Raw genomic sequence first — 11,169 nt, forward strand, 5'->3', positions numbered from 1 at the left:
CCTACAGCTCTGGTGCTCCACACCAGTAAATCTTGGAGCATACGGTGTTCAGTGTGCTCCAGCCCGTGGAACCCTCAGTCTTGGGCACATGGAGGTGGGTTGGAACGAGAAGCACATGAGGCAGCTACCGATGCCAGGACTCTGAGCTTCTGCTTTTGTTCCTCTTGGATGACTTTGGCCAAATACGTCTCTTTAGCTTCAGCTTTCCCGTCTAAAAGTGGGCTAGTCTAGTCTTGTTCTCAAGTAAACAGAGGCTTTCATGGTGAGTGGCATCCAGTGATATGTTATCTCTATAGAACAATATGTAAGAACAGAATTGAGGAAAATATTATTTCTTCAACTCTTAAAGGTGGAATAGAGAGTATTGAAGATGATATTCATAGAATTTCTACTCACCTCCACAGAAGACAAAAAACTTGACCACTGACAGTGCCAGAGAAAGAAAGGCTGCATTTATTCCTCCAATCTTGGCTAAAGAACAGAATCCCCAGATCCTGGACCACAGCAGCCACAGGGCTCCCTATTAAAAAGAATTTGGGCCCCTATCAGAGCCTGGCCCTAAGCTGGCTGAATCCTGTGCCTTTCATCTCATTTAATCTAATATTGCTCTTTCTCAGCAACCGCAAGGGTCTGTCCTGGAAACATGGAGGTAGGCAGTTGTTGGCAGGGGAGGAGCCCCACTGGAAAGAGCTCCTGAAGCCAAAATCATTCACACAACTCTTGGGGGTGATAGATTTTCTGAGGGGCCTGTGGCTTTCTGAGACAGAGTTCCGAAGTTATCAGCAGCACTATCCCCTGGAAAGTGGCTCACCCAGAAGATCAACTTTTTTTTTTTTTCTCACCAGTGTTTTCATTTTGATGAATCACAAAAATATCCTGGCAGAACGGCATTAGTCCTAGTTTTCTCCTCCAAGCAGCTGCTTTGCCCCAACACTTAGTTCCAGCTCTCAGTCTGGGGCCAGCAAGAAACACAATATGTCACTTAGAACGAGGGTCTTCTGGGTTTTTGAGGGAGCCCTCTTGTTATCTTGTACCACAAAATGCTGTTTTAAAATTAAAAGTATTTTTTAATCTACTGAAAAAAAAAACTTCATGGAAAATGATAGTTGATATTTTTAAAAGAAATTTTGAAAACAAACTATTTTCTTTATGTAGACAGATGCTGGTATTTTTCAAGTAGATGAATTAGCCGATCCTCAGGCTTGGAATAGCTTGCAAAATGTAACAGTACAATGATCATGCACTTATGTGTGACAAAGTTGACCCTCACAGTCCCAGAACTGGGACAGTCTCTTTGCCAGACAATTTTGATGTTGAGCATTAAAGTGCTCATGTTTGAAGCTTATTCCTTTACCTCTGAAGGAAACCTGAGTTAGAGACATTGGTTAAAATGGGTGCTGCTTCATTCAAATGCAGAGTTTCTTTAAAATTATCAAAGGAGAGAGGCAGCTCTAATATCAGTAGGACACCTAGATTTTCTTGTTCAAAGCTCCTCTCCAGAAAAAAATTGAAAAAGAGCAGCAAGCCTGAAATGATGCCTTTCTCAAAGCCCTTAGTCCACAAATGACTTTTGGAGAAAAGAGAACTAATGGTGGCTACATGTGGTTGGAACCGGGAATTCTGAACTGTATGGAAACATGAGGAGAAAATGCCGGTCATGTAACCGTCAGTTTAAAAAGGGTTTGAGAGCAGACACAGGAACTATCAAGGGCATCTCACTTGTATAACATGTAGGATCACTAAATACTTCAGAAAATCACCATCGAGAGGGAAAAAGCAAAATGTTTGTGTAGGGAAATGCTTTTAGAGGATAAAGATGTCAAGAAGAAACTAGCAGAGAACTTATTTTATTTGGACTTTGAAAAGACTTTGACAAGATATCGTACAGCATTTAGTCATCAGGGATTAGGTTAGGCTGCTTTATTGTGTAAAAGAAACCAGCTCACAAGACGGAAACACCATCCAGGCAAGTAACACATGTCCCAGGGATAGAGACTGAGATCACAAATGGTGGGAAGAGTGAGGACACAGGGAAGTTGCTAAATCCAGAGATGATATTTAGCTCCTCTGAGTAAAGACATTACCAAACTGATGAGAAGAAATCACTAAAAATTGTTGTAAGTTTGCATGACAGAGCAAAAACAAAAAATGGTAAATGAGTTTTAATTCAAAGGATTTTATTTCAGAAAAAAAAAAAAACATTTAAGTATATAATGCAAATACATGTAAATTAGTGAGTTTCAAGTTACCCATCATGAACCAAGTAAAAGGCATGTATAACACAGGAAAAGGAGTCATTACAGTCATTACCGTTGTCAGCTGCTGTGCAGATGGAGCCCAAAGGCTGACATCAACATTGTAGAAATTAGGGTTGTAACATGATATGATTAGTAACCACCTTCTGTTACTTTCTTTGTGCCTGGCACTGTGTTATGAGCTTTCTTTATAGTACGCCTGATTCTCACAACAACCCTGTAAATTAGGCATCATCTCTCCATTTAGGTATAAAGAGACTGAAGATCAGGGAAGTTACATACATTGCCCAAAATGAATGTGGCTGTAAGTGGTCGAGCCACGATTTGAATCTAGAGATATCTTCTTCCCTAGCCTGAACAGTCTCAGAAAGACAATACAAAACCTAAGAGAAAAAAGGTGAAAGAAATATAGACATAGATATAAAATGATTGATAGCTAGATACAGATTGATGGACAGATAGACAGACTTATCTACACCTATGTCTACTTATCTCCCCAAAACATTTCCACACCCAGAGTACGATGCACACCTGTGCTTCTTGGACCTCGGAAAGTTAGGAAAATCACTAGGATATCACCTGAAATAGCACAATCAAGAGGTAAGGAAATTTTCATTATGAAAAGATGAATATTCAGGGAAATATGATCTAAACCTGCCAGATAATAAAGGATAAAAGTAAGAACGCCTTCAGTGTTTTGTGTATCTACTGTATGTCAGGTCTGTAGCAGAAGCTTTCACATGTTATCTCAGGGAATTTTCATAAAGTACGTCTTTTGTTACCCTTATTCAACAGTGAGGAATCTGAAGTTTTGGAAGAGTTGGTTGACTCGCCCCCCTCCAATAATCAAGCATTCAGAAAATAACAACAAAAATTTAAACTATGGAGACCCTTTCTACTTCACCAAGAATTAAAGCTAAAAAATAAAATATCACCTTTTGAATGCATTATAAATTTACAGACCAGAGGACTATGACAAATGATTAAATGAAGTTAAGAAATCCAGGCATATTCATCATCTTCTAAGTTTAACTTCTCACAAGATGGTAAAATTTTGCTGTGATTTCTCTGTTCGTGCTTTTGTAAACTATTGAACCATTCAGCCAGGAGTTATGAAAATTAAGCTTTAGTCCAGTTCTGCTGCCAAAAGACAGCAGCGAGACCCTAGGGTGGTTAGTGACCTCTCATGTTCTTATGTTAGAACATGAGCGTCTAGGCTGTTTGAATTTTAAGCTCCATTCCAGTTCAGCCTTCTGTGGAATCCTTCATACCCAAAGGGGCTTGACCTTTCTGTCTCTCACATCTCCCACTCCACAATCACTCATTAGAAGTGCATCGATTGACTACTAGAATGACCACTTTAAAACATCGTTATCACAGATCATTTTAATTATTCTGCACAGCAAAAATCAAATTCCTGATCTGCATCTCCAGCCCAGCAAGGCTTCAGCCACATCCAGATGTCCTGGGCCACCAGCCAGCCATTTCTCTGTGGGTGCTCTGTGGAGCCTTACACAATTAGAAAAGTGAACCTACTGGAAAAATAACAATAGCAACAGTGAATGTCAAAGCTAAGGAGAAATTATTTTTAGATTTGCCATCTTAGATTATCTGCATTACTGTTCACTTCCACATGTCCTCACGAAAAATGTCAGCAAAGGGAAATCTGAGAGCAGAAATGCCTAGGAGGTTGTAGGTAATTTCTAGTCTGAGGAAGGTCGGGGATATAAGAAGAGAGGTGGGATGTGTCTCATGTGGAAAGGATACTTTTGGAGAAATATAAATAAGAAAGACTATGTAGTAGATAGCCCATGGACTCTCAGGGGCTAGATGGTTTGGGTACAAATCTGGCTCTACCACTAACTAGCCAGGTCACATCTAATTCCTGTAGGCTTCAATTTTCTCATCTATAACATGGGTATTGTAAGAGTCCACTTACCTCATCAGGCTGTCACTAGGATTAAGTGTGTTAAATGTACAAAGTTCTTATGAGCATTTGCTTGGCACTTTCTCAAGTGTTAACTATTACTGTTGAATGTTATTAGTCATCTGGAAGAGTGAGACTGTCTGTCGCCATGTCCCTGGGGAGAAGAGTAGCTCAGGCAAGCCTTGTTCAGTGGTCCCCCTTATCTGTGGTTCTGCTTTCCAAGGTTTCAGTTACCTGCGGTACCGCAGAAGATACTTTGAGAGAGAGAGAGAGAGCCAAATTCACATAACTTGTATTACAGTATATTGCTATAATTGTTCTATTTTATTGTTGTTAATCTTTTACTGTGCCTAATTTATCAATTAAAATTTATCATAGATATATCTTTATAGGAAAAAACATAGTATACAAGGGGTGGGTACTATCCGTGGTTCCAGGCCTCTGCTGGGACCCTTGGAACATGTCCCCCGCAGATAAGAGGGGCTGCTGTAGTGTTCTCTGCTCTCGGTGCAGCTTCTCCTTGCTGGGGTTTGAATCACTGAAGCTTTGAAGTGTCTATTCTCCTCCCCCCACCCCCCACCCCTAGAGAAAAGCCGCTTCTAACACACATTCCTAGAGTTTGTGACAATTCCTTCTAAAAACTCTAAGCAGAGCAGAAACACTCCTTCGTCTCTTTCGTTTCATTGGCCAATTTGGCGTGCTTTACAGAGCCTTGTTTTCAAAACATGACGTACCTTGAGCTTGTCATTATTGGTGCCATCACCTGGCCTTTCTGTCACCTACATCGCTGTGCCGCATGAAAGAACTAGGTTGTGTCTGTCCCTCCCTCCTGCCCCCTCCCTCCGCCACACTTCTCTGAGGGGACAGAAAGGAAGGTAAAGAGGGCGAGCAGAGGCAGGGTGGGCACCGCGGCAGTTCTGTCCTGCCTGAAACCCCCAGGACAGCAGGCTTCTCTCTCTCTCTCTCTCCTTCACACCCTAAAGCTACAGCACCTGGCAAAGAAAAGGCACTCAATACAGGTTTGTTAAATTTGCTCAATAGACTGAAGAGCAGCCAAAAAATAAAAAATTGAGGGCTCTAAAACAGATGGAAAATGATTCTACCTCCCTCAGCCCTGCCCCAAACCTAACCCTCCCCTTCTCCAATAAGACTGGAAACTGTCTAGTGAAAGGGCTCCCCTGGGAGATGACAAGAGGAAGCACACAGTGACAGTGATAAATAGAAACCTGGGTATTCCCCTCACAAAATGCCAAGCTCCCCGCATTCCTTCCAGCTCTTTCGTCTGCTTTTCATGTTGCCCTTTGACCTGGCATTATTGCTCTTATGTTCTATGGTGTAGCAACTATGGAAAATTCCACTTCCAACACTGATTATAAACAGTGATTATAAGAGAAAATAAGAGTTGAGCTTATAATTAAAACTCTTAAAAAAGAGATAAGAAAATAAAAAGAGATGTCAGTAATATTTATTGGAAGAATCCAACCTCCTTCTGTCCAGTTTGCATCAGATCTCTTACCACCTCATGTTTCCCCCATTCCGGAGGATTATGATAAGCATAGCAGACCCTCACACTGTCAGTGTTTTCCAAATGTTGCCCGCAAATGAGTCACTGGATAATACTCAGGAGGAAACTGTGTTCTGATGGCAAATTTAGAATGTACTGCTAACTCTTTAAGAGCAAGTCAGAACAGATGCATGTCACCTTTCCTCACGTTGACAGAGTATTAATAAAAATGTTAGGGACATGTCATTCCTGATGGGCCCAGTGAGGCCCTCCCACGAAGCATACCCTGCTGTCTGAGTGTCTGCCCCAGGGCCTGGCACAGATCTAAGTCTCTATTTAAGTCTAAATACAGATTTTCTCTGATTGACCCTAGTGACCTTTCTTCAGAACCTCATATGGGTCATGGAAAGTTCTGGATTCAGCCTCAGGAATGCAGATTCTATTCCTATTCCTAACTTATTGTGAGCAGTTAAGTTCTTTAAACACCCCCACTCCCCACCCTAGCTTTGTGTGATCTCTAAGGCCCTCGCTTGTCTTACATTTTGAAGACAGCTCAGAAATGACAGAGTAGGGCAGGGAGGAGGATCCAGAAGCAAGGACTAAAGACACATTTCCTGCCTTGGGGACTGAGGCTGAGCTGGACATACCACTCATGGCCACATAGGACCCATGAAATAGTGAACAGAGCATGGAGCACCTGAATTGTTTGCAGGCAGAGGTCAGGAGGGAGGCATTAACAGGCTTCTTCGGAAAGAGCACTTTGAGAAAGCAGGTAGAGGAAGTCCAGTCCAGGAGGGAGGAAAAACGGCACCATTTTTCTGAATAAGTCACTAAGACTGCCCTCCTGGGCAGGGGGACTGGGAATGGACATGTGAGCTGTTGCCACCTCTGCAGCCTCCAGTCCAGGCCCACCCTCTAAATCCCACTTGACCCTTTCTCCATGAGCAGGGTCAGAGGGGCAGCACCCCACAAGCTCACCCTTCCTGCGTTTCTCTCCCACAGGTGCCTCTGGGTGGGCCCTGCATGGACAGCCCCAGCAATGCCACCACGCCCTTTGGTTTTCTCCTTCAAGGCTTCTCTGAGTTCCCGCATCTGAGGCCCGTGCTCTTCCTCCTGCTTCTGGCCGTGCACCTGGCCACCCTGAGTGGGAACCTGCTTATCCTGGTGGCCGTGGCCACAGTACCCAGCAGGCCACCCATGCTGCTCTTCCTGTGCCAGCTGTCAGCCATCGAGCTCTGCTACACGCTGGTGGTGGTGCCCCGCTCCCTGGCTGACCTGACCATGCCGGGCCACGGCAGGGGCAGCCCCATCTCCTTCCTGGGCTGTGCCCTTCAAATGCAGATGTTCGTGGCTCTGGGCGGGGCCGAGTGCTTTCTGCTGGCTGCCATGGCCTATGACCGCTACGTGGCCATCTGCCACCCTCTGCGCTACGCGGCTGTGGTGACTCCGGAACTGTGCGTGCGACTGGCCCTGGTCTGCTGCTTCGGGGGCCTGGCGGTGTCCGTGGGGCTCACGGTGGCCGTCTTCCACCTGCCCTTCTGCGGCTCCCGCCTGCTGGTGCACTTCTTCTGCGACATCACGGCGCTGCTGCACCTGGCCTGCACGCGGAGCTACGCCGACGAGCTGCCCTTGCTGGGCGCCTGCCTGGTGCTGCTGCTGCTGCCCTCGGTGCTCATCCTGGCCTCCTACGGCTCCATCGCCACCGCGTTGCGCCGCCTGCGCTCCCCCGCAGGCCGGCGCAAGGCCGCCTCCACCTGCGCCTCGCACCTGGCCGTCACCTTCCTGCACTACGGCTGTGCCACCTTCATGTACGTGCGGCCCAAGGCCAGCTACTCCCCGCGGCTGGACCGCACGCTGGCACTGGTCTACACCAACGTCACGCCGCTGCTCTACCCGCTCATCTACAGCCTGCGCAACCGCGAGATCACCACCGCCATCAGCAGGGTGCTGGGGCGCCGGTGGAGGGGCTGAGCATCGGGCCGGGGCCGTGGGAGCCCTGACAGGAGGCAGGGACCAGGCCAGGGGGGCGGCCCCGCTCCCTAAAGTGTTCCCTTATCATGAGGTGTCTGCAGCGGGAAAGCCACTAGGGGGGACTCAAGGACCGGATTTAGGAAAGACAACTTGGAAATGTGTCCACGAGGAGAGCCTCCCAGCGTTGCCCCTTCTCCACCCCTCCCCAGACAGTGGTATTGGGAACGGCCCGGACAGCGGTATCGAGCCCTAGATCTGGATTTAGTGGTTCCGTAAATCCCTGTGGAGATTTTCCCATGTGGTGGGCTTAGGGCCATGAAGAAGGCATAATTGGTGGCAGGTGAAGCTCGCAGACCCAGAGGTGAGGACAGGTCAGATGCATGGCGTGGCTCATACATTGGGTAGACCTACTGCACTGTTTGAGGGGAGAGTTAGAGAAAGCTGGTTGGGGGTGGGGAATGGCCGAAGTGGAGAACTGGAGGATGCATAGGGGTTAACCAGGTGAAGAGTGAAGGTGCTCCAGCGGAAATGGCTCACTGGGGCTGGAGCGTGTTGGGAAGACTCTTGGACACAGCTGGAGGATTTCAGTTCACAGACTGGTAGGATGACTCGCCCCCCACCCCTCTGTGTGATCACTCAGGCTGCAGGGTGGGGAATGGACTAGAGGCATGGAGACCCATTCAGGAAGCTGTTGCTGTGTTCCAAGAGAGAGGCGATGGTGTCTGGACCAGAGTGTCAGCACAGGGGAATACGCGGCATGGAAAGAGTCAAGAGATATGCTGGAGATGGACATGACAGGACCTTGACTGGATATGAGGGCAAGGAAGAAAGAGGAGGTAAGGATCATTACTAATCTAGGTCATGTGGTGCCATTGCTGAGAAAAGCAGGATCAGGAGCAAGTGGGGAAAGAGAAGGTGGAGGCTTCTGTTTTGAGCATGCTGAGTTGAAATGCTGCTAGGACAAACCAGTAAGGATACTAACTGAGGAGGCAGATATACCAATCCAGAGCTCAGAGGAGAGGTTCAAGAGGAGGGATGGATTCGGAACAACAGGTGGCTATTGAGACCATGGAGGTGGATGATATCACCCAGGGACAATGCATAAAGGGAGAAGAAAAGAGGCCTTAGCCAGAACTCAGAAGAGGGAAAGGCGCAGCCAGGAGGCTCGAGAGCTGCAGAGAAGCTCCATGGCCATGGCTCATTCCTTCCTTCACCTTGCCAACCTCTACTGCAAAATGAGGGCTGAAATTAAATGATCTGTAAGGTTGCTTCCTGCTCTTTGATCTCTTAACATGGAACAAGAAAAGATACAAATAGATCACTTAAAAAGGAACAAAATAAAACAAGTCTCATTACTTAATAGCCAGTTGCATGCATGGGGAATAACAAATCATGTGGCATTAATTGGGAAGGTTTCCTGGACGAGGCCGGATTGTCTGAAATGACTTTTGGAGAAAGGGGTTGATTTGCTTTGATTCCAATCACCAGGGAGTCAGTCGCACCACCCACTCACCCATCCGACTCTGGGAAATGCCCATGAAAGCAGAGTAATGTGATAGAGGGCCAGGGCCACATGCTTTTCTCGGCCCTCTCTCCCACGAGGAGACACCTTCCTGGGATGTTAAAGATGGTTTCTAGAGGCGGTGAGTGAATAAACTTGTTATCAGAATGACAGTGATCCCAGGGTAACTGGCACGAAACCCTAATCAAAAGTAACTGTAGGAAGCTAAACAGGGGACCTTGAATAGCACACTTTGGCTTTCTCCTCTGGATTTTGGGGATGGGGCACGATCCTAACACAGTCATACATTAAGAAAGTGAATTGGAAATAATAGTGCAAGATGGAGTAAGTATGATGAGACTAGCCGGGGGTTGTGGCAATAGTCTGCAGATGAGACGTGCTGAGCTGGAGGTATGTCTGCGATGTGGTAGGGAAGGGATGGATGAGGTAGGGAGTGGTAAAGATGTTAGCATGAGCTAGTGTGGGAAGGAAAAAATAGCTACCTAGAATAAATAAACTAAGGTTGTCTCTTTAAACTTGCACCAAAGTAAATATCAAATGTATTAAAGATTTAAAAGTAAAATACCGTAAAAAACCATTTAAAAAAATCTCAAAAAAGAATACAGGTTAAAAAATATAGCTCGTTTCAGAATGGGAAGGGATGTTCTAAGCACAATGGCAAAAGAAGTCAAAAAAGAACTTAAAAGAATTTTAAAAAGACTGATAGGTTAGATTGTAGAAAAATGTTATTCTTGTATATGTGATGTTTATGTGTGTGTGTATATATCTATATAAATTAAAAGCAAATCACAAACTAGAAATATGTAATTGTAACAAATATTACATTAGAATGGTTAATATAATTGCAAAAAAAAAAAAAACCCTAAAAGTTAACATCACAACTTTAGAAACGGGCAAGAGACACAAACAATTCACAGGATAACTTTATAAAATATTTTTTAAGTTTAACTTTATTAGTAGTGAAACGTTCAGGCAATGAAATGTTGTTTGTCTTCTATGAAACTTACAAATAGTTTCTTGAACAATTCTCATTATGAGCAGAGCTATGGCATGAAGGGCATTCTGAGATGGCTGCCATGGGACGATTTTTGAAGAGCCTCATTTCACCCTCAAAGTCACGATCGCTATCAATGTCCATCCTTTTTGATCCACTAAATCCACTTCTTGAACTCTATCCCGAGGATATAATCAGAGATATGAACAAAGATTTTTTTAGGGGATATTAATTGTAGTATTTTTATATTAGCGAAATATTCAAAGCAATATCCAGGTCCAATATTGGAATAATTACTAAATAAACATAATGGAACATCTGAATCTGTGCAAAAAAAAAAAAGACTTAAAATTAATTCATTTATTTTTTAATTGACATGTATTAATTGTAATATTTATGGGGTACAGAGTTATATTTCTATAAATGTGTACAATGTATGAATGAATCAAGGTAATTAGCACGTTCATCTTTGCAAAAATTTATTATCTCTTCATGATGAGAGCATTTAAGCTCTTCTTTTCTAGCCATTTGAAAACATACAATAAATTATTATTAATTATAGATGCCTAGGACTACTGTACACCACTAGAACTTATTTTTCCCCATATAGCTCCAACTGACTTAATGAAATACTCATTATTAAATGCTAAATGAAATTTTCCAGAGATAGAATCAATGCCGTCTAAAAAAAGTACATGTAGGTATACATGCACATAAATATATAAAAGGCTGTATTGGAAAAAAGTAATTGTCATCTCTATGTGATGAGATTATATGCTATTTTTATTTCCTTTATTGTACATTTTTCAAATTTCTCATAATCAATTTCAATATATATTACTTTTATATTTTAAAAATTATTATTTAATATAAATAATAGTAGAGCTCTGTCAATGAATCAGAGACTTCCTGTTACCCTCCAGCCCCAAGACAGAGGCCTGAATCCCACACTCCTGGAAACTGTCTCCTCACCAGCAGCCCTCGAGTGAAGTGAAA

General features: G+C 44.2%; 1 protein-coding gene across 1 annotated transcript; it reads left to right on the forward strand.

Moving 5' to 3' along the window:
• The first annotated feature begins 6,709 nt into the window (after positions 1 to 6,709).
• On the forward strand, positions 6,710 to 7,657 carry LOC134380835 (olfactory receptor 10AC1). Its single transcript, XM_063100989.1, has one exon. It carries the CDS (start codon positions 6,710 to 6,712, stop codon positions 7,655 to 7,657), a length of 948 nt encoding a protein of 315 aa, XP_062957059.1.
• Positions 7,658 to 11,169: the final 3,512 nt, after the last annotated feature.

Source organism: Cynocephalus volans, chromosome 6 (genome assembly GCF_027409185.1).
Source record: "Cynocephalus volans isolate mCynVol1 chromosome 6, mCynVol1.pri, whole genome shotgun sequence".
Lineage (NCBI taxonomy): Eukaryota > Metazoa > Chordata > Mammalia > Dermoptera > Cynocephalidae > Cynocephalus > Cynocephalus volans.

Excerpts from the sequence above, each read along its gene's own strand:
- LOC134380835 (XM_063100989.1), top strand. The coding sequence starts at position 6,710 with ATGGACAGCCCCAGCAATGCCACCACGCCCTTTGGTTTTCTCCTTCAA.